At 41.9% G+C, this 24739-nt stretch overlaps 1 protein-coding gene across 3 annotated transcripts in view; it reads left to right on the top strand.

Moving 5' to 3' along the window:
- Positions 1-24739, top strand: part of CARMIL1 (capping protein regulator and myosin 1 linker 1) — a 244054-nt gene that overhangs the window by 184720 nt on the left and 34595 nt on the right. For all 3 annotated transcript variants that reach the window (XM_075921131.2, XM_075921132.2, XM_075921130.2), the window contains exon 29: positions 2713-2862. In XM_075921131.2, coding sequence (XP_075777246.2) covers positions 2713-2862 — 150 coding nt within the window. The remainder of the gene's footprint in view (positions 1-2712; positions 2863-24739) is intronic.

Below are 24739 nucleotides of genomic sequence, written 5' to 3'. Positions count from 1 at the left end.
TAAAAATATTAATTTAAAGGTTTATTAATATGCAACACATTTTACAGGTAGGGGAAATTTTATACAGAGTATCATTAAAAACAGCTGAAAATTCATGTAGAGTCCTTTTAGAGATTGCCAAGAGCTAATCTCAAATAGAAACTTTTGTTTTCAAGTCTGAATGCTTTAGGAACAAGCAAATTCAAATGGCCGTAACCCATATTAAACCCAAGATCAACCTATCTCCCATTCTTTGTTAGAGCTTCAAAATCATACCTAATATTAAGTGTATTGTTGCATTTCATTTTACATTGAAACCAGGTTTCTGGTTATGGTATTTAGTGAACATACAACACAATGTTGTGGGTTTTTTTAATCACTTGCCTGCAAGTATCTTGGGGCAGCCTGTTAGCAAGTGCCTTTTTTTTTCATCAGTGACCAATCAGGGATCTTTACTACCAAATTCAATCATCAGCAGTGTCCTAAAAGTTCTTCTAATTCCAAGGCAGGGTCCAGAGACCAGAGAAAGAAGCCGAAGAGAGATCTGATTTCTTACCAGACGGTTGCCTCAAGGAGGACTGCAACTGCTATGTCGAAGGGGCCAAAAACACCATTACAATGAATTCAAAATAAGATCCTATATTGACAAACATCTTAAACTGACACCTTCACAATCATATATGTGAAATGGGTACCTTTCTCCCATTATACCCTCTGTTAGTGTTAAGATTAGCAGGGAACATTTTCAGGTCAACATTCTGAACACTATGGCTATGTCTACACTCGCAGCTTCTTGTGCAAGTATAGCCGTTCTTGCACAAGAACCTGTAGAGCATCAACACTGCCCGCCTGCTCTTGTGCAAGGAAATTTACAGTATGGCGTGGTAAGAGAGAGCTTCTTGTGCAAGAGCTAAGCTCTTTCCTAACAGGTGTAAGCTCTCTTGCGCAGGAGCTCTTGCGCAAGAGGGCAGTGTAGACGCTCAGCAGGGATTTCTTGCGCAAGAAAGCCCTATGGCTAAAATGGCCATCAGAGCTTTCTTGCGCAAGAGAGCGTCCACACTGCCATGGATGCTCTTGCGCAAAAGCACAGCTTGCTCATGGCAGTGTGGACGTGTTCTTGCGCAAGATGTTCTTGCGCAAGAAGCCACTGGTGTAGACATACCCTATGTTTCATATATTTTAAGGCCAAAATGGACTGTTAAGCATTTAGTCTAACCTGTTGTATTTCAGAGAGCATTATTCCTTTATTGAGCCCAGTGATTTGTGTTCAACTAACTCACGTCTTCTAGAAAGGCATCCAGTCATGACTTGAAGACATCAAGAAATGGAGAATCCACCAGTTGCCTCAGCAGTTTTTTCCAGGGGTTAATCATCCCCATTGTTAAAAATGTATATCTAATTTCAGTTTGTCTGACTTCAGCTTCTAGCCATTGGTTCTTTTATGCCTTTCTCTGTAAAACTAAAAAGCGCTTTAAAAAGCAGTATTTTCTCCACAGGAAGGTACTTTTATATTGTAATAACTTAAGAACGGTCATACTGGATCAGACAAAAGGTCTGTCTAGCCCAGTATCCCGTCTTTCGACAGAGGCCAATTCCAGGTGTCCCAAAGGAAATCAAGAGAACTGGTAACATCAACTTAGCTGTTTCCTGTCCCTCATTCCCAGCTTCTGACTAACAGAAGCCAGGGACAACATCTCTGCCCATCCTGGGTAATAGCCAATGGTGGACCGACGTAACTTCCATGAATTTATCTCGTTCTTAGTCTTCACCTTCACAACATCCTCTGGCAAAGAGATCCACAGGTTAACTGTGCGTTATGTGAAGAAATACTTCCTGTTTGTTTTAAACCTGCTGCCTATTCATTTTTAATGACCCCTAGCTTTTGTGTTATGAGGCGTAAATAGCACTGCCTCATCTACTTTTTCTACACCAGACATAATTTTATATACTTCAATTATACCTCCTCCTCCCCTCAGTCATCTCTTTTCCAAGCTGAAAAGTCCCAGTCGTATTAATTTCTCTTAATATGGAAGCTGTTCTATACCCCTTATCTATTTTGTTTCCCTTTTCTGTATCTTTTCCAATTCCAATTTTTAAACTGGCTCCCCTTGCGGACTGGCCTCCTGCCCACAGCAGTCAGGGATCCGATCCAGCCCCCACTGGTTATGCTTACTAGTTAACCTTTCACATCCCTAGGCTATAGGCAGCCACCAGTTTCCAGTCCAGTGATTTATTCATAATTATCCATCATAATGAGGTCCAAAATAATGACCCCATTTTGCCTGCAAATTTTTTATGTTAAATAAGAGGCAGCACTTGTGATTCTAACACGTATTAGTGAAAAAAATCATTCACTCCTACTTTTTTTCCACCAATTTACTAGCAATTTGTACATTTGTTACCAGTGAAATGGTTTTGAAACATTCAATATGGTATGAGGTTTTTTCCTCCATTATGTCTTTTTATTTCCAAAGTGCTGATAGACAGAGACTCTTACTATGTGATTCTCTCCTATTAGCCTTCTTTTCTTCTCTCCTCTATCTCTGCTATCCAATGTTGTGTGAAGAGGGGTTAGTACTGCAGGAAGATGTGGTAGGCTAGGACCCAGATGCAAGCAGTTGAGCTTTACTTTTGGTCACCACCTATTATCATCTGCATTGTGCAACAAGTTTGTTTACCTTTTAAAAAAAATAAATCTGATCAGTAGTTTCATTTCTTGATGCTTGTCTCTAGGCTGACCATTTGACCAGACGTGGCAAACCACTTCCACATCAGGAATCACTGGAGATTGAATTCACCGAAGAGAAACCAACTAAGCGCTCCACCCTCACAGTAGAGGATTTGACTGAGATAGAACGTTTGGAGGATCTAGACACTTGTATGGTAAGATGCTTTTCTTCAGTCCATTGGTTAAAAATCTAATCTGAAATGATCCTTATGCATATTTCAATGGGTATTTTTAGTTATGTCAGAGGAACGAAATTAGGAATTTGGCTCAATACAAATAAATAGTTGTAATGTGTAAAACAAAATATTATCCAAACCAAGTATTGTAGATGAGTGGAAGGAAATGCCTTGACTTTTCTTTATTCCATTATCCCTTTTCTTGGTATCCATTCTGATATCTTCTCTTGCAAGATAAAATCTCTTGCACATGTTCATGCAATATTGCTAATATCACAGATACCATTTCTGCAGAGCTGTTGGTATATGGCACTGTGGTGGCAGCAATAAATCATGCTATACTTCTTTGGCATGCTATTTCCTGTCACAACATGCTTCTCTCTGCCTCTGTCATCAATCCAATTGACACTAATCCATCAAGGTAGATAATGGGTTTTGTGACCCAAAGATTACATTAATGACCAGGAACTGCAGGTGATTTTTAAAAATTTATGGATACAAGTCTGAAATTCTTGCACATGTAATAGAGCTACAAAGGACCTAAAACTAATGATGATAGTGGGTGAGATTTTCAGAAGCACCTACATGAGTTAGGAGCACGTTTCATTGAAATTCAATGGGACTAATGCTGGTAAATCATTTAGCAGCTTTGTATGTAGTTTTTGCATAAACATTTTAAATATATTTTTTTCTGGGCTCCATGCCATATCTTGAATCTTTAAATAATCACATCAGCAGGCTGCAAACTATAGTTAATATTCTTTTCCAGCTCATTGTGGACATTTTCTGCTCAGTATCATGTTTGCTGTAGAGATTACAAGTGAGGGAGACAGCAACTTTCGTGATAGTCTCTCGACATTGCCCCCTTCCCCCAACCCCTCCCCAAGCCTGACATCTAATGGAAATTTGCTTTGGTGCAATGTGTATCTCAGCACCAATAAATCCCAGTTTCCTCCCTTTGGGGCATTGGCTGCTGCAAGAATAATCAAAGATTCTAACCACCAGTGCTCTTGAGTTCCAGAAGCACTACGCAGCCAACAGTCAGCTTCCATGTTTAATGGTTGTGCTTAGTGGTGGCTCTGAGGACCAGCATGGCATGACACATGACACTTTTGCACAAACTTGATTGTGTCTATAAATCTGTGGTCCCCAACACGGTGCCCGCGGGCGCCATGGCGCCCGCGGGGGCATTTCAATGCGCCTGCCAGGTGCTCGGGGCTGGCCTGGCCCCGGGCACATGGCGCACGGGCGCTTGCGGGGGGAGCGCGCTTGGTGGGGGGGAGCGCTGGGCACGCGGCACTCGGCGGGGGCAGGCGCCGGGCACTCGGCAGGAGGGGGGGAGCGCCGGGCGCGCGGCACTCGGCGGGGGGGGGGGGGGGAGAGTGCCAGCCCCAGGCGCGCAGCCCTTGGAGGGGGCCCTGCCCCCGGGTGCGTGGCTATGGGGGGGCCCGCCCTGGCGCCCGGCGGGCAAACGGCCACGCCCCCTGGCGCCCGACAACCTCAAAAGGTTGGGGACCACTGCTATAAATGAAATCGAACATACCAGATAAGCATGCAGAAATCTCTTAGGGATGCCAATGTGTAGTTCGCTACACGATTAACCAATAAGCCTTGGATTACCAATTAATCTTATTAACTACACGCACCCCCCGCTGCCTCTATATCAGAGGCAGCAAGGAGGGGAGCAGGAGCCAGTGCCTGTGAGGAGCTGGCTTTAAATCATCTCCCCATGAACACCTTATCCGCAACCTCTGCACTTCTGCCTCTCATGGTCAGCAGCATGGAGGGTGAGGGGGGCAGGCTGGAGCTGATGCACGCTTTTGGCTCTCCCCGCATGCCGGCTTCACAGGCCCAGCTGCTTCCTACAGAGGCAGTGAGGGGGGCCAAACAGGAGCTAGTGCTGGAGGGAGATGGCTTAAAAGCTGGTACCCCCAGGACCAGCTCAGTGTTGCCCCCCTCCCTGCCCTCCCACCCCTGTTTGGCCGGTTTTTAAACTGGCTCCCCTCGCGGACTGGCTCCTGTCTGCCACCCTGTGCCGTTGTCTCTGATTCAGAGGCAGCAGCACGGAGTGATGGGGTGCCCTGGGAGCCAGGAGCACACTGACTGCCAGCCCCACTCCCTGGGAACTAGCAAATAGTTGTGTAACCGATAAGTTTTCATGCGGTTACACAACTATCTAATTACACGATATCTAACATCTCTAAAATCTATAATAATTGAGATTTCTGCTCTTAAAATTGTTCTGTCAGTATGAAAATGCTCTCGGGAAGATTTTTTTTTTTTTTAAAGGAACCGTAGCTCTTGTCTTGGTCATCATACATTTTATATAAAGAGACCATGCTAGCGTTTGGTCTTTTTTTTGCGCATGTCAAAATACATGAAAATAGGAAGTCACATATGAAATATTAACTGTTGGTATCTTATCAAGAGCAGCTGTTTTAAAGATTATTTAATACTTCCTCTTTCTCTCCATTCATACAACTTAATCACATGGCTGAACCCCGGATGCTCATTTGCATCCATTTTCTGAGAGGACTGAAATTATATTTCAATTACGTGCTCTGTAAACAGGAGTTCTGATCTCTCCTGGAACAGAAAACTCCCATTTGTTCAAAATTAATCTCTTTGGTTTCGAATATGTATTCCTGAACTGAGAAATTCATACAAAGGCTGTTTTTGCAAGCCACGTGCCTTCATTTTGTACTGTGGCATTGCTTGCACTTGTGTCGGAAGTAGGGATGTAAGATCCCATGTAATTAGTTAACATTAAATTTAACCAGTTAAATTATGAAACAAGGCTGGATGAGGGGGTGCTCTGATGGCAACCCTCCTGCCACGGACAGAGGCCCAGTTGCTTCTGACCCCTGCCACAGGTCGTAAGCAGCAGCCCCACATGGTGGCCTAAGTGGAAGCCCCACATAGGGCTACTCCCTTTAACCCGTTACCCCTTAACATTGCTAATAGGAAGTGACCCTGAGAGACAAAATCAGTAATGTGCTCATACCAGCCTTGCACAAGAGCTGGTATCAGATTATTATTGTTATCGGTATCCTAAAAATAGATGACTTAGCTTTTATTTCCATACAGAATAGTTTATAACATGGCTATTTCCAGATGAGGCTATTTTAGCTGGGTGAAGTCCATACATACTTCAGACACGGCTCTAAAAAAATCTGGATATAGTATCACTGTGATTAAATACAGTCTTCCATTATAATACCATTTCATAGTTTGCACAAGGCCATTGATTTTTAGGTTAGAAGTCCACCCTGTGGGATCCCATTTGATATGGCATCAGTGAAATTTGGGGAATTAATCAATTTAAAAACAAATATATTTTATTAATGGAATAAAAATGCACACGATTTATGATTGATAACTTAATTTCCTTTGAGATTATATTATTAGTGTGAATGAGAGGGCTGCTTAACCCTAACTTCTAAAATGTTGTTAATTATATAGATCATTAGCTTGTTTTTCCATTAAATATTAGGGCTGTTAATAATCTGTGTTAACGCCTGCAATTAACGCAGGGCAGGATTAATGTGTTAAAAAAATTCATGTGTTAATTGCTGCCGTTAATGCTGTGCTCCAGTTCTTCAGAGCGTCAGCGTATTAGGAGCCGGGGTCAGCTGTCCCCGGGCTCCGTGCAATGGCACTTCAAAGGGGCAGCAGAGCTGGGCATTCCAGCTGATCTCCAGCTCCATGTTGCTGCCCCCTTGAGGCGCTGGAGTGGCACTTCAAAGGGGCAGTGCTGCATGGAGACTGAGGTCAGTTGGGGACTCCAGCTGACCCCAGGCTCCCACAGTGCTGCCCCTTGGAAACCCCAGGGTGGCCTTTCCAAGGGACAATGCTGCACGGAGCCCAGGATCAGCTGGGGATTCCAGCTGATCCCCGGCTCCGCGTTCCGCTGCCCCTTTGACGTGCTGCTCCGGCGCTTCAAAGGGGCAGCGCTGCATGGAGCCCGGTGTTAGCTGGGTACTCCAGCTGACTCTGTGCTCCCGCGGTGCTGCCCCTTGGAAATGCTTGGGCAGCCTTTCTAAGGGGCAGTGCTGCACAGAGCTGGGGTCAGCTGGGGACTCCAGCTGATTCCAGGCTCCTGGGGTGTTGCCCCTTTGAAGTGCTGCTCCAGCGTTTCAAAGAGGCAGCTGCACTGAGCCTGGGGTCAGCTGAGGACTCCAGCTGATCCCGGGCTTCCACAGTGCTGCCCCTTTGAAACGCCACTGCAGCATTTCAAAGGGGCAGCACACACGATAAATCGTGCGATTAATCACAATTAATCAAGATTAATTTTTTAAATCGCTTGACAGCCCTATTAAATATCTACAGTAGGGGTTTTTTATGCTGACAACCTAAAAGCTCCAACAGACCAGAGCTGCGTGAAATATTTTCTTCAAATCTCAGACTCATAGATTTGGTGTTCTGCCTGACCTTAAGCCCTGGCTTTACACTAACATATAAGCTTTCGCCCCAATAAGCTCCAAAGATGCTTGTGATCAAGAAGGCCAAGGAATTGTTCAAGAGGGAAATACAAGTGTTGAACTTGAAACCTCCAGTGTGGACATCCAGCTCTAAATGGAATTCTGCTGTGTTTAGGGCAGCACTGTGACATATGTATCTATATACAATCAGGATGATGGAGGGTGGTTGCATAAGGAGCGGTCTCCTCAAGCCCAGTCCAGAGAAGAGCTGCTGTTCATTTCAGAACTTTTCAGATGACCGAATACAAAGAAGTGCAAGGAATGTGGCTTTAAAATGACTCCTAAAAATAGAGATTTCGTTTTTTATTTCTAGGATCGCCCTGTAAAGATTTAGAAAGTGTTAAACACTGTGCATTTACAATGTTGCAGCAGTTATTCTGACTTGCTTCACAGCCAGCATGTCATTAAGGTCACCAATTTGACGGCCTAAAGTATTTGTTAGCTGTGGGAGGACTTGCCACTGTGTTCTGAGGAACTTCAGGAATGATTGAATGGTCTGGTCTGGAACCGGATAGGTGGATTATTACTGACCTGGGAGTTTTTGATCTCCCAAAGTTGCATTGCAGTATATTGATGCTATTCTGATTTGCAACTGTCATAGTTGTCTAAACTTACTTAAAGCTGTATTTAGCCAAGGCCTTGTTATGATTGAAGTACTGTGTAATAAGACTGTGACAACTTTGTTGTTTTATGCAAAAGGCTGCTAGTTCTGCTTAGATGAAAAGAACAGGCATAAACTTTTTGAAAGATTTGAGTCAGTGATGAAGGTTGAATTAACTTTATAAAATTATACATTTTCTCAAACGTGTGAGACAAGATTGACACATTTTTAAAGCAGCAATACATTATACCATTTGCTTAAAATAAATCACCCAGTTTTAATCTAGATGAATAGCAAGCATATCTGAATATGTAATATTTTCAGCAGATTGAGTGGTTTAAATTCCCCTACAGAAGACAAGTATGTACATTATTTGTTTATCTTTCAACACTTGAGTTATTCTGTCTAAGGATTGGGGGGGTGGGGTTAAAGGATGCTTGGAATCTAATCATCTTTGAAATGGACAAAATATAGCTATATATATATCTCAAAGAAAAATAGTTAGTTATTAAAATATTTGTTTGGTCCCAGAATATTAAGAAATGACCAGTTTTGAGCTATTATTTAAAAGAAAGATAAGTTTGAGTGGAATGTATCCTATACTAGAAGATCACCACACGTTAGTAACCTTGAAAATACCCATTCCAATAACATAACATTCTGACTCTCAATAATACAGAATGCAAGGCTAGTGTAAGATAGTTTCCCCAGGAAAACGGCAGACGTTCTACTTATTTGCATTCCTCCAGGTATAATAATAATGAATTATAGGAAATTATTTCAAAACATTTCAAGGAAGTACAGGTTGTAGTGTGTGTGTGTGTATATATATATATATATATATTTGTGAAATTCTCTTAATAATGTTCCTGTGTAAGATTTATATATTTGGGCTATGAATTATGAGTTTGCTGTGTAATCTATGACTTCTGGGAATGGTTTTCTGTGCCTCTCTGGTGACACCTAGACCACTCAGAAATTAATGAGTCTGCTACAACCTGCACTAAGAGTTGTGCGGCTTTTAACTCATGCATTAGAGCAGGGCTATTCAACTTTGAAAGCCCTGGGGGCCCCAATAATACTCTCAACACACGCTAAGGGCCACAACTTAAGCGTAGGGTTGCCAGGTGTCTGGTATTCACCCAGACAGTTTGGTATTTGCAGGCTCCGTCCGGTAAAAAAACAAAACAGAACAGAAAATACCGGCCATGTGAAATGTCCAGTATTTCCTGTTTCCCTCGGACAGAAGCCCGGCGGGGACAATTTTCCTCTGCCGCATCTGGTAGCGGAGTTGCAGTGAACGGGGGGGGGGGCAGTAGGGAGCACTTGCCAAGCACCGGGCTGGGGTGGGAGTGGAGCACACCCTGCTTTGGCCCATGTGACCAGCAGAGACCCAGGAGCTGGCTATGTGATGCCTCCCTCTACACAATTTGAGCCGAGGCAGCCAGGTGAGGAAGCAGGAGCAGCGACTTTAAAAGTAAGATGAATTTACCCAGCCATCCCATTCCTCTGGTGCCTGGCTCGGGGGGAGTGGAGGAGAGATTTGATTGGGGCGGGGTGCTCCCGGCGCTGGGTGTGCCTGGCTCAGAGGTAGGGGTGAGTGCACTGGGATGGGGGACGCTGTGGGGGGCCTGGATCTCAGGCAGGGGTGATTGCATTGGGATAGGGGAGGGCACTAAGGGGGCCTGGCTCTGGGGGAGGGATGGGTGCATTGAAGCGTTAGTGGCCCCAAACTGGAGGGAGTGGTACAACTTTTGTTTAACTTTTGTCTCCCCCTCCCCCCCCTTTTTTTTTCGCTTACCAACTTTGGTCTATTTCTCGACAGAATTTTTTCCTGGTGTTTTTTTTGGGGGGAGGAGGGGCGGTCAGTATTTTTTGTTAAACCGTCTGGCAACCCTACTTAAGCTCGGTTGCATATATATGCAAATATATGCAAGTAGCTTCTTTCTCACTGATGCGCATGAATACAAAAATTAAGGCAAGACTACACAACACACAACACATTTAATTCAGTTCTGCTGATATTAATAAAATGCACTATTTACCTGATTTCCACCCATATGACAGCACTTTTAATGAGCAATGACAGTCCAGAAATTTAAATGCTAAAAGACACATCAACAGAAGACCATTATATTGATTACTTTTTTGCTTTGGTGCCCACCTGTGAGCCGTATGTTGAGCCCCACGTAAACCCAAACCGCATTGCAGGCTGCGAACAAATGGGCTACAATCCGCATGTTGAATAGTCCGGCAGTAGAAGCTCATGCACTGAGCTTCAGAGGTCCCTGGTATGCTCCTGCTAACTGTCAGCAAGATATGTTGGCATAAAATTTACTGCTAATAAAAATGGCCTGCCTCAATGAATATCAAATCTGCTTATTTAATACTATAAATAAATATTTCTATTTTTAATCTTTTTTTTCCCATGAAGGTGACTCTATAGGAAAATGAAGGACAGGTAGAGAACTTGAATGAAATGTAAGCAATTGTTTGTATGCAATCTTCCAGTGACACTGAACGATAAAGAATAATTTCTATAAAGGAACAGAGAGCATGGGGAAAATAGCACTTACTTGCTTTGGGTTATATTAAAGAGTAATCGTGGCATAGATCTAATACATAGGTACAGCGCTTGGCAACAGACACATGATCCTAAAGGTATTGGAAGATAGACAAACATATTTCTCTGCTTGCAGAGCCAAATGTAAAAAACCCACTTCTTTTAACCTACTTTTTTCAGTGACACATTAAATAAAAATTCACAAAGCACCAAAGATGAAAAAATTCATCCCTTTCTGACAGTGGAGGGAAAGAATGAACAATGTATCTTGTATAATTTTGGGAAATGCTGTGATATCATGGTGATTGGGTAAGATAAGAAAAAAAAAAAGCTAGTGACTATCTAAGGATTTACAGCGAGTCTACTGAGTTGAGTGACTGATTCCTATACATTGTGAGGTCTCTGGAGTAAGGACTTGTTCTGCTGTTTGTACAGTGCCTACCTAATACAGTGGAGTTCTAATTCTTGCTTCGGATCCCTGTGTACCACTGCAGTAGAAATAACGAATGGCTTATTTACTTTCACAGTGATGAGATTGGGCATCTGTCACATCAGTAGGTACTTAGCTTCATGCTCTCATTTGTTTCTTACCCCTGCTGCCTCATTCTCTGTTCTGAAAGTTGTACCTGCATGGTGTGAAAAGTTTTTGATATTTTAATTTTTGAAAAATGGGCAGACTCTTTTTATACAGATGGGCTTCTTGCTAGTGCTGCTAGTTAGGGAAAGTAATGAGCATTCAGGTCTAGCTTTTTGGCATTTCAGATCTAGCTTTTTGTGGTGGTGTTAGTTCTGCAGTTTTTCTGTGTATGTTGATTCTCCAGATTCAAAGGGGAGTTGCACAGATAAGAAAAACTGAAAAATTATATATTGTCTCATGGCATTAATTCATACCACTCCTAGTGGGTTCTGTATTGAATGTTAACTTCTCTACTTACTCTAAGCAGTTCAGTCTTTCTCATATAGGATACCTGTAGTCTCCCACAAATGGTCCCCTGCACATACACCCCAAAATCCCGTGTGCTGATTCCAATAGCACTTTAAAGGAGTTACTTCAGAATCTGGCAAAATGGCATTTGGGGACATTCATGGAATCCAAGTAGAATCTATTACAATTGATTGAGCAAATCTGCTTCACAGGAAGATCAATATAAACAATGCAGGCAGACTAATGATACCTCTGCGTCCCCTGCATTCAGGACAGCTTCTGGACACTCTGAGACTCATGATCCACATTCTAGAATTTGTGTGTCTGCAAACATTTTTTCCAGGCATACAGTGCCATCTGAAAAGTCAAAAGAGAGTCAGAACTTGCATGAAAGTTGACAGTTTTGTAGTATTCTGTAGATTTCCAAATCATTTTCAAATGTTATGAATATGATCATTTTAATTTTCTATAACTGTTAAGCTAAAGCTACTTTTTACTAAATGTCATTGTATATAGCTTTATAATATGACTCTACCAGGGGTTACAAGACTTCTGTCAGTGATTATCTAATACGTACTGTGATGGGTTTTCCCAGAATGCAGCCTGCGCTGTGGAATTGCTAAGTCCTCTGTCCAACCAACCTGGGGTATCCTCGCGCTGTGATCACAGGCAGAGACTATACAACTGAGTTCCATGAATGCTTTGCAAGCCACTCATGAAACAACAATATAAAGGCTGCAGCCGATTCACTTAGCTCCCCAGCCTTCGTTTCAGAACTATACTGTCTTGCCCTGGTCAGGCATCTGATTATTATAAGTCTCTCTCCTCCCCCCAATGTGGAGAGGAGACACACTAGCCCAGTGTTTCTTAAACTATGTTCCACGGAACACTGGTGTTCTGTGAACAACTTGCAGGTGTGCCGCGACCTCTTCTTTGTTTTTGTTACTTCTTTGTTTTTGTCTTTTTTTTTCTAACAACGCATTTTTTTGGGGGGGAACGAAAATTTTCATAGGTGTTCCACATAAAAAAAATATATTATTGTTTGGTGTTTTATGGTCTCAGAAAATTTAAGAAACACTGCACTAGCCTTTATAAACTCAGATGAGGTTCCCCAAGCATTTCCATCAAAACGCATTGTTTTAGTAAAATATTAACTATAGAAGGATAGATTGTAAATCATTGCAAGTAATAAGCATAGAGATTGCAACTGGTTACCTAAGATATAAAAATAAATTTGCAATCTCAGTTCTATAAACTAAACAGGCTTTGAAACCCTGGTCACAGATCTTCAATATATAGGCTGGAGCTACCTTTCAACCTGGGTCTGCTCTTCATAGACCAAAGTCTTTGTACCCAAGATGTGCTTCTAGGTGCCGAGTTGTGGAGGGAGTAAAGCAAAGTCATGATTTCACTTCCCCTCTTTATAGTTTCTTCCAGCTTGCAGAAAAGGTCTTTTGCTATAACCTAGCTCAAGCAGGCTCAGGCTCTATTGTATGTATGTTCTCTCTCAGCAGTCTTCTATGATGGTCATTGGGAAAGTAGATTCACTTCAGTGGGCCATCAGCATGTCTGGCTACTCCATTGTTGTACCTGAAATGCTGGTGTTTCCAACCTCGCATTATATTTCAGTAATGCACGCATAGCAATATGTCATAACCTCACATACAATGATAACCTTGGGGGTGTGAAATAGCTAGGGCTAGACCGGCATACGCGTTAAATATTTAGGCTACAATTTTCAAGTCACTAATGACTTAAGGTTTCTAACTTGAGACTCTTTAAAGAGAACTGACTTTCAAAAAGTGTTGCATATCCAGGTTCTGAAAATCAGGCTTCTTTAAAGTGTCTGAATTTGGAACCCAAAATTACAAGACTTACTAAAATCTTGTTCTCAGTTTCTGTGGAGTCGAGAGGGGGAAAAATACTAAAATCATAATACTGGACTATTCAGGTGCGTAGTGATACTGTATATTTTCCTATATCTAGCTCAAATTTCTGTGTCTAACTTCACCTTATTTATCATGATCTATGCTAGTTATTGGCCTGTCATCAAATAAATTAAGAATAAAAAAACCTGATTTCAGTAATAATAACACCTGGTGAAAAAGGTGCCTCCATTTGACTATCTAGAACAGTGTTTCTCAACCTTTTTTTATAAAATACCCCTTTTAAAAAAATTGAGTACCCCCCAGTACCTACAGTTTTCAGACACACACAACTTTTTTTCTACTATTGCAACATATTTGTTTAAACAACTTAATCGTAGCCGAGTGGGCAATGAAATTTTGGGGTGTAAAAAGTACAAAAATAATAAAACATTGTAAAATGTAAAACAAAAATTCAGTTTTCTCCAAATTTCAGTTGTTGATGTACCCCCCCTAGACTTCTCTCGAGTACCCTTCTCTCGAGTACCCCATGGGTACTCGTACCACTGGTCTAGAACATGAATAGTGTAGTTCTGATATTGGGTATTTTTTATATTAAGGCATTTCAGTGTCATAAGTTTTGCCAGTTTTCCCCAAAAAAACTCTGGTTTGTAGCAGAAGGAAGTGTAGCTGTCTGTTTTATGTCAGTACATGGCTTATTAATATTGACTTCCTGTCGCTTATTGCCAGTTTAAATGTTGGCTCATTCTTGGGGGTTTTTAATTAGTCCAATGATCATTCATCATTGGCTCACTTTTGCATGATTTTTATTGCATGTTTTCAAGGGGAGGTTTTTACAAATAAGATCAGACTTGATGATTCAACAAATGTTTATCACAGGGCTACTCAACTTTGGAAGCCCCGGGAGCCACAATGATACAGCACATGCCGAGGGCTGCAACTTAAGTGTGGTTGTATATACATGCAAATATATATGCAAATAGCTTCTTTTACTCTGACTGGCATGAATTCAAAGCACTTCCCAAAATGCCCCAGCACTCCCAGCACCTCCTCCCTAGGGGCTAGAAATGCCGACACCCTGTATCTGTCTGTTCCAGCCAGCCTGTCCACTTGCATCTTTCAGTGCTCACCCTGCCTCAGAGACACCTCGCCATTGTGGAGCGTGTTCCCTAAGGAGGCCATTTTCAAAGGATCCCATCTGCGGGCTGCATGTTGAGCCCTGCATAAACCCAAACCACACCACAGGCTGTAAGCATACAGGCTGTGGGCCACATGTTGAGTAGCCCTGGTTTAGCATATTGGTTCTCGACCAGGGGTAAGAGTACCCTTGAGGAGGCAGAGGTCTTCCACAAGGGGGAGCATGTCAGCTCACCTAGATATTTGCCTCACTTTTACATCTGGCAACATGAAAAGCACTACTGAAGTCAGTACAAATTAAAATGCTGTGCAGACAATGAATTGTTTTATAGTGTTCTGTATACTGTGAGCTGAAAGGTAAGTACAATATTTATATTCCAATTGATTTATTTTGTAATTACATGTTTAAAATGAGAAAGGAAGCAAATTTTCAGTAACAGTGTGCTGTGACACTTCTGTATTTTTGTGTCATCTTGTAATCAAGTAGTTTTAAATTAAGGTCAAACCTGGGCCCGCCACGGACAGAAATGGACTGGAGCAGCCCCTGCCTGTGGTGAGGGAGGGGTCCACTCCAGCCCAGATGCAGTGGGTGGAACTGGAGCAGCTCTCTGTCCTTCCTCCTTAATTGGTTAACCAGTTAAATGGGATTTTACATCCCTATGTCCAACCATCAGCTTTAACCTATGGTAATTTTTGTTTTGTTTGGTTGTAGAACAGGTATTAGTCTTTCATTTACGTATATTTGTCATCTGACAGGCTGTCTCTGGTATGCTATTAATTAGGAGTTCCATAGCTGTGTCTTTGCTGTAGTATATCTCTAATTTGGCACAGGGGGAGTAATATTTGTTTATTTACCATTTGTTAATTATATACTTTTATGAGGAAACATCTTTTTAAATATTTAAGATTTTTTTTCTTTCTTGCCCATGACCAACAAACACCGTGGATGGCCTGAGGCAGCTGACTTTGGCTTGCGGGGCTTGGGCAAAGGGGATTTTTTAATTGCAAGTGTGGACTCTTCGTTTATTACTTTGGACCAGGCTCTAGAATCCTGTGAATTAGGAGGATCCCAGAGTTTGAACTGAGTCCAAACATTTACATGGCAATTAAACATCCCTTTAGTTCGAGCTTCTCCTGTCCAAGTCAGCTGGCATGTGCTTATCTAATTGCACTATAGACATGCCCATAGACTTCAGAGGGGTTGCGTTTTTAGTAATTTATTCTTGATGTGTGTTAATATTTAATATTAAGGATTCAGGATTTTTTTGTGTGTGAGGAAGATACACCAGACAACCTCTTGTGTCTGGTACATTTTGATCTTGGACAGCACAGTGGCTCAGTTAATGTGTGTTTTTGGAAGGATATTGCCTCAAATCATAATGTTCTGAGCAGAGATGCTGCTAATCCGTTCACGGCCCCAACTAATCTGCGTCAGAATTATTGGCACAAGCCTCCATGAGAGCTTTGTGTCTGACATGTCATAGAGTTCAACGCACAAAAGCCCTGAGGATCTACCATTGGTGAGTAAGTAACTGCCATTTATGCCTGGGTGACTGTTGTTCAGTTCAATGGTTATGTTGTTCTAAGCTTGGGAAGGAGAGGTGCCAAAATAATTCTCTCTCCAGTAGAGATTAAGGATGTTTAAAATGTGGTTAATTGACTAGTCGACTAGTCTTTAACATCCTTAGTAGAGATCAAGTGCTGCCATGGTATACACATAGACTTGGCCAAATAAATCAGATCCTTTTTTATAAGCATTATCCAGCTTGTGAGCTCAGAAGCGCAAGGAGAAGGATTGACCCCCAATACAGGTAGTCCCCGGGTTACATGGATCCGACTTACCCCGTTTGTAAGTAGGGATCTGATGTGAGGCAACCCTGCACTAGCTGCTTCCCCCCAGCAGACCAGGGAGACGCGAAGCTAGCGCCCCCCTCCAGCAGACCAGGGAGTTGCGGAGCGGCTTTTCTCAGCAGACACCTCAGCTTGAGAATAAAAGACTGAGGGAAGTGAGGTGTGGGAGAATAAAACTGAGCTCTGGAGAAATGTTTGGCTAGAGTTTCCCCTACAATATGTACCAGTTCCGACTTACATACAAATTCAACTTAAGAACAAACTTACAGTCCCTATCTTGTACGTAACCCGGGGACTGCCTGTACTCCAAATATAGTGGCCATCCTTCAAAATGTTCAGATGGCAACATTCTAAGCCTAAGGCATAAACAGCTCGGTATTTACAGTATTCTAGGAGTTTCCTATATTTAATATAGAGATGGGGGAATTCATAATGCAAGTACTGAAATTCTTTAGTTGTGTAAGGAAGGGGGGGGCGTACTGTACAAAAAGTTCTTAGCCTCATCCTGGATTTCAAATTTTCCAGTAAGTCTGTACTGTATATAGAATTCAGGATGAGCTTGGAGTTTTTCTTGTTATTTCTCCCTTGCAAAATGGATGAAATTGGATATATGCTCTGAATCAGATGCAAATTGTTATGCACACATGGTTCCTTGAGATATAATTACTCAAGAGGAAGAACTGTCAGCTTATAAATACTTTCAGGAACTGTTACATTTATTCCATACAGGCTTTTTCTTCTTTGCAACAGAAATTTTGGCTTTTTTCCCTTCTTACTACTTTAATAGCAGGCATTATGTTGTGGTTTAAAATAAAGAAATAGAAGCAGCCTTACTAGTTAAAACAAAAAATATCTATAATTGTATTGACATTTCTTAGCATGCATTCGAATCAGATCTCATCAAGTAGCAAAGTGAAAGTTTCTTGGCTAGTAAAAATTAAATTAAACTCAAGGACAAATCTGGTATTGGGGGGCTAATATTATGCAAAATAAATCTAAAAGTCAGACAGTTTAGAAGAAATTTAAAATGAACAAATTCAGAACTGTGTACTGCTTCTTCAGAATAACTTGACTTCTTGGGAAAAAATAAAACAAATACATTCCCTTACGTTTATGATATGTGTCTCATTTTGTAAACATAAAGCCTATGCTTTCCTATATGTGGAGAGCAAATAAGTTATGAAATACAACAATTGCTTTTGAGGTCAGATCCTGAACTGGTATGTATTAATATAGCTTCACTGAATTTAGTGAAGCTATGCCAGTTTTCACCAGCTGAGGTCCTGGTTTTTGATATCTAAACAGTGCAGTAATGTCTTGGCAGTTGAAAGTCTTAGCCACAGTTCTATTTTAGTTTTGTTTGTGAATTTCTCTATCGTGGTGGGTTAGTCAAGTCACACACACCCTCCCTCAAGACTCAGTAGTCCATGGAAGGATAGTTAATTTAGTAGTCAGCCCTATGAATACTGACACCCTTTTCATGATTTACAGGTGTGCAATTCTCCTAACAATTGTGCTCTTTTGAGAGTAAATGTGAAAAATGGAGATTGCAAGATAGCTGAAAGACCATTCCATTAGTCATATTTCCTTAGGATAATGGAATTGAGTAGAGATTTTGGTAAAATGTGTTACTTCTCTTTTCTTGTCCATAATCTGTTAGAAAGACTTTGCTATACCTTTTTTTAAAATGCATGTTGATTTACTGATTTGTTTAAAACACCTTAAGTCCAATTAAATTAAATATTCTCTCTCTGCAACTTTATTCTCAGTTCCTCTCTCTTCCTCCCCATCTCATTTTCTTTGAAACTCGTTGAGGTTTACATGCTCTGTCTTCAGTAATGGTCTCCCCATTTGTTCTAGGGGGTTGATTACTTTAACTTGTACTTATTTTGACAGATGAAGAGGAAGCCATTTTACAGGGGACTATATAGATCTGTAGTCAGTCCCTTTTTGATCTGTAGTCAGTCCCCTTTTTGTCTACTTTGCCATGTTAGACTCCAGTTCAGTAAAGCTGTTTAGTACACTGTCACTTTAAGTGTATGAGTAGTCCTGTTGACTTCCAAGCAGGGGTAGACAAACATTCTCCACATCAGGGTATGGAAATTTTATGAGGACACATGATTGCTCACGAAATTGGGGTTGAGGTATGGGAGTGGGTGAGGACACCAGCTGGAGGTGCGGGTTCTAGGGTGGGGTCAGAGATGAGGGATTGGGGTTGCAGAGCTGGGGCAAGAGGTTTGAGCACAGGGGGCAGTCAGGGGTGCAGAGACTGTGGGCTGCACTTACCGCCTCAATCTGCTCCCGAAAGCACTGGCATGTCCCCCTTCTAGTCATCTTCTACCCATCGGCACATCCAGGCAGCTCTGTGCACTAACGCCTCCCCTGCAGCTCCCAGTGGCCATGATTCCCAGCACACAGAGCCCTCTGCCTTCCCCTATACATTAGAGGGGGGACGTGATTCTGCTTCCCAGAGCCACATGGAGCAGGGAGAGCCCCTGACTCCGCCCGAGGGCTGGAGTGAAACAACTGATGGGCCAGATACGATGTAGTTAAACCACCTCTGCTTTAATGGGACTGCTAACACATTGAAAATTCAGTATTTGCATAAGTTTTTGTTGGACCCGGACCCTAGATGGCAAGCTCTTTTGAGCTGTCTCTTACCAAGGCTCTAATCTCAGTTGATTGCTGTAGCGACCTATTCAGTAGCAGAGCATCACCAGGAATAGTGGCTATAAAGAAGGGTTTTGTTGTAATTTGATTTCTAAATAATTCCAGCATAGGGTATGTATTGTAAGAGCTCTTTACTTTTGGAAAGGTATTTCTCAAATGATTTTACTGTTTCAGGTAAGTAACATTTTGGGTCCAAACTTCATAATATTAATGGGGAGGGGATAGCCATAAAAAGACAAAATACTGAAAAAAGTTAGGGGGCAGATTGTTTTTCAAGTGACATCCCGCAGACAGAGCAAGTGTTAAGTCTACAACATGAAGGCACTCAGTATGTATTTAACGGACTACAAAAAAGATTTAGGATGTTTTTCCATTCTAGCATCTATGAAAATAAAAGAAATATGCTTTAAGAACAATATTTTCATTATTTCTTCAGTTTAATAAGAAAAAAGAGGAAAACAATTATAACATTATTTTACTTTGACCCAATTCTGTGCATTACTCGTAACTATTCATATAATGGAATAGTTCTTCCAGTTTTAGATTCCATGTGGGGCATCTGCCTAGTTAGACCCTCCTATGGGAATGTTAACACAACAGCACTTCACTGAACAGCCTAGCATCTGTAGCCATGCACTAAAGAGCACTATCAAAAAGTCTCTTAAATAACTAGTTAGTCATGATCCTCAGCTTAAAATGTTTCCCAAGTCATCTATGAAAATGCAAGTTTCCTGAGGAGATTTAAAGAGATGTGTTGGAAAGTTATTGAAAGAGCATTCCAGAAGGCAGAAGCTATGGGAGAGCATGCTTTTCCAACCCCAGGAAGCCTAATAAGAGACAGAGATGAGTCCCTAGCAGAGGGAATTTAGGGGAGTAGAGAGAAATGGATGAGAAGACAGGAGGAGTGGTGGTGGTGATGGATACTTTATAAAAAGGGGGGGCGGCAGTTTGACCTGGTTAGTATAATGATTTGGTTGCCAGAAGAGATGTTTCTGGATCAGAGTGGGATGGCCATATGTCAGAGAAGGAGGGCAAAAGGCTTCTGCCCCTTGTAGACTCTGGACAATGAGGACTTAGAAAATGTAGTTAAAGCGGTCAAGTCCAGATAAGAGAAAATGAATGTACAAAAGAAGATTCTAGCAGAAGGGTGAGGGACCAGCGTACCAACACCAGGGCTACAGTCATGGTAACAGGCAGGTTTGCCCAGATAAATATTGGAGGAGAATTCAGTGAAAGATAAAGCCACGGTTGCATGTGCTTCAGCCAAGTGGAACTTCTGTATCAAGCAGCGAAATAAAGGACATGGGGATTATGTGAGGATTTTGTTCATGTCCTCCAGAAGTGTTTCTGTCTTTGAGACATTTAGCTGTGGGTTACTTTAAGGAAATTTACTGCCATAAAAGAGGATTGTTACTGCAGAAAATATAAAAACATAAAGAAGAGGAGTATAATTGCCTTTCTGTCCCTTGAAAGCCTAAACAGTGATCTTCAGATTTCTGTTTCAGGGCTGGCCTTTTCTTGGCAAGTTAAAAGACAGTATATTAACCATTAGAAAAGCAGTATCCATCACAAAACAATTAAACGGGATACTTGACGGTATTAAACTTTTCAGTCTGAAGAAGATAAGGATATCCATGGCACTTGATTTCAGCAGAAATTCTTGAGAAAATCTAAGACATGGTGGTATTAAATCTAAGCTTTTTCCTTACTCTAAATTCTCTTCTGGAACTGTTACCTTATTTACAATCCCATCTTCTCTTTGGGCTGTTTCCTTGTCATGGAAAGGCTTGTGTGTCCCGATGACCCTCAGAACTACGTTGTCTGGAGTCTTGTACTTCTGTTAGGGCCACCCTTGGTGAACAGATCTGAGGTGAGGTTCTAGGCAAAGCATAACCCAAACTTCTCAAACCTGCTAGTAAGTAGCACTACATGTGACTGTTAGCCAGAGTGGACAGCTACACCTGGTTCCCTTTGGAAAGCCCTCTCTTGTGTCCAGTCAAGTATGCTCATTTCCCCAGTTACAAAAGTGGACGGCAAGAGCTGCATGGACAGCTTTGGGTGCCGCAGGATCTGATGGCCATCCCCTACGTCCAGACTTGTCTGCAGACATCTTGACATGGCCGTGCTATTGTATTCAGAGAAGCCTGGATGAGAGAGTGAGGGTGACTCTGCACACCTTTCCCTCAGTTAAATCCAGTTCATGCGCTAGGCATGACATTGCAGGATATTCTTTACAGGGAATCGGTGTGTTTTCTTTGCTCTGAGGATCTCTGATAAAGCTGCTACAGGCTTTAATTCACAAGCGTTGTTCGCACAAAGAAAAATCAGATTTTCAGTTTGCCACAAGTAAAACTCCACTAGTAATATCAACAGGGAAGCCAAAGCATAGACAGAGTGCAGGTGTTGCTACCATAGGTGGAGCTGCATTGGTTGAAAATTACAGGTCTTAATTTAGCCATAGACCACATCCTTGCTTAAATATCCCATCCAAATATGGAGACAAGAAAGCTATTGCCATGCCTCTCTGTGCAAAGGTTTTTATCTCATTCTTGCATATCACCTTTCCTGCTAAGACTAGTAAGTGCTTCAGCTTTAGTTTTCTTTACTTTTGGTGAGTTTTCGTTTGCCTCTGTCCCTGGGAACAGCTGTTGCTTTGTCTTCCCTCCATTCATATTCTGTTTTTCTTTCTTTTTTTTGCTGCATGGAGACTCTCTGCTGTACAAGTGTAAGTATTTTTAGCTCTGCTTTTTCTGGCCTACCTGTTTGCTTATGTGCTCCATTTGCTTTTGTACTGCCTTCCTAGTCTCTGGGGATATCATAGTGTCATCCATCTTCAATTACTGAATGAAATATGCCATAACTTAGAGATGAGATTAGGTTTTATAAAATGGTTAGCCTAATGTAACATCTGATGAATTTAAAATAGCCCTTGGCTTTAAGACTAAATGAAACAGAATGCTGATGAGAGGTACAAACAAAAATGCCCCTGCTTAAGAGGAAACTGTTCATTCAGTTTTGTATTGAAGCTAAATCCATTTTAATGAAATAATATCTTAGAGTGAGCAGCTGAGGTGTTCCGTCATAGAAATTTGAGATTGAAGAGACCTGTTAGGTCATCATGTTTTGGCTGGTTTGTTTTCCTTTGTCACATTGAATAGTGCCTAGTTTCTGAACACTAGTCTCACGGTTCCTACAGTGTCTCTTTCTGTGTTTTCACAAGTGGAAAGTACATATACAGGTGTTGGTGGTTTTTTAAAATAAATGTTTAAAAATTAAAATGGTGAGGGAGGGCCATTCGCCAGGCTTGTGTGGGTGGAACAAGATCAAATATGAAGACTTTTGGCGGGGTGGGGAGAAATGGAAAGTGCTGTACCCTGGTCGTTTTGGCAGTTATGTCAGTTACTCTAATCCATGTGACAGTTTTATAAAAATAAAATATTCAGATGCTTAATCTGTGGTTTCAGTTGTGGGTTCCCCAAGTCCCAGCATTAACTGCAGAGGAAATGTAGAGGCATAGCCCCAAGAGATTCCAGATGTTCCTCTTGGGAAGAAGTAGAGTAAAAGGGCAAGGGGTCTGGGAAAGTTACTCAGTTATGTACATAAGAAAATAGCAAAGGACCTGGGATTATCTGACCTGCCCAACTCTCCAGAGTCCTTAATCAGTGAGCAGGTTTTAGTGTGTTGGGTCCCCTGGTACTGAAAAGGACTGGTCCACTTATGTGGGGGCACCTCCAGAGGGGATATAATTGGTGTGGGTGGATACAGAGAGATCTTGGCATGCTATCTAGATTCTGAACCCCACTGTACCTGGTGGAGCAAGGATTAGTGAACTTGGGAGTAAGTGTAGCCAAGCTCCCTCTGGGTGGATCTCCTCATAGACAGCCTTTTGCCTGTTACTTTTGGTTATCTGCACAATGCTTGGAAAAGTGGGGGAAGAGAGGGGAGAGAGCACTAAGACCAGAAAAAGGTCAGTGAATTGGCCCATTAAGATAAAATTGGAGGGAAGGGGGGAAGAAGTCACTCACTGCTGCCCTAAAATTTGTCTGTAAAACTCAGTAGTGTAACAGGAGGCAGAAGACTTCTTGCCCCTCTCTTTGCATGGTCAGAAGCAGAGAAGTGTCAAGAGAAGGCGGAATGGACCTGGCCATGGGGAAGTCTGAACAGCCTCTGGTAACTATAGGAAATCAGATGCAAGCCCACCATCTCAAGCTGGGTCAGGCTACGACCCTGAGGTTCACATGTCCCTTGTAGTAATGAAACATGCTGTGCTGCCAGAGGATGCCACTCACTGGCTGAGATGGTCTTTTAATAGCCTCTTAAAAAAAGCACACCAGTATGTTTTCAACATTTTGACCCATTTTGCTACATGTGGTCCAGAGAGGTCACTTGGCCAGAAGCCCATTTTATTATTTGTACAAATTCGAAATGGGTTATACAAATTAGTTTTCAAATAAAATTTTTGTATACTACTCCGTGTGCTGTCCTAGCAAGTGGATAGCACTTATACCTTCTTCCAGCCCTGGCAACACTGCAGTTGGTGGATGCTACTGGCAAACAACTTTTGGTGGTTATTCACGTCCACAAACTGACACATGATCACCAGTTTGAGAATGATGGCTCATAGTCTCCCCTTCCACTATCATCACATGGACAATGGCAATGAAAATGGCATCCAGTGCCTAGCTGGGAATTTCCGTGCCTTGTGCAGTTGTGTGTTGTTTATTGATGCCCCAATTTGGTGTTCTAGTGCCCATGCAGCTCTTGTAGACCTCAACTCCTATACAAAGAAACATCCATGTTCAAACTGACACAAAGGCTACGTCTAGACTGCAAGCCTCTTTCAAAAGAGGCTTTTTCGAAAGATTCTTTCGAAAAAGAGTGTCTAGACTATAACCAGTACTTTTGAAAAAGCAAGACACTTTTTCAAAAGAGAGCACCCAAGCAGTCTGGATGCTCTCTTTTGAAAAAGCACAGTTTACATTACATACACCTTTTTTCAAAAGAGCGCTTTCGGAAAAAGGTGTTAATCCTCATAAAACGAGGTTTTCCGCGGTCGAAAAAACTGCCACGTTCTTTCAATTTACTTTCAAAAGAACGTGGCAGCAGTCTAGACACAGGGGAAGTTTTTTCGAAAAAAGTGGCCTTTTTTCGAAAAAAACCTGTAGTCTAGACACGCCCAGAGTGTCTATCGTTCCTTGTGAAAGCACGTCAGTGGATGAGCTGTTAGATAATCCCCACCACCAACAACTTATTTCTTTTCACCGTTTCTCATCTTCCGTGGATAAATTCATCAGTTTGGGGGATCTGAGTTCCAATTATATCATCATAAGGAACAGCAATTGGGCCATATTACATTCAGCTACATTAGCATGAGGAATAGGCTGCAATTGCAAGAACAGCCAGGACCTGGGAAGAGCAATCCAAGTGCTCATCCAGCTTAATGCTAAACTGGCTTCAGTTTCTTGTAATTAGAGTGGAGATGCCTTCAGGATTGGACGCTGATGTAGCTTGTCATTCAGGTTCTGCTGGAGTGGACAAGAAGCTGATCAGGTGTATGACTGTGGGGATGGCCACTAATTGCATTCATTCTTGTCTGCTGCGTGGTTAACCAAGCAGTGCTGTGCAGTTCCATCAAGCTGCTGATGGGGCCTGTGCTTGGCTACGTATCTTGTTATAAAAATTGCATTTATGTTATGGATAGCCATTTCATAGTGCTTGTCACTATTGTGTCTGAGCTCTTGG

This window comes from Pelodiscus sinensis, chromosome 2, assembly GCF_052426305.1.
Source record: "Pelodiscus sinensis isolate ZL-2025 chromosome 2, ASM5242630v1, whole genome shotgun sequence".
Taxonomy (NCBI): domain Eukaryota; kingdom Metazoa; phylum Chordata; order Testudines; family Trionychidae; genus Pelodiscus; species Pelodiscus sinensis.
This window is presented reverse-complemented; position numbering and strand designations above follow the sequence as displayed.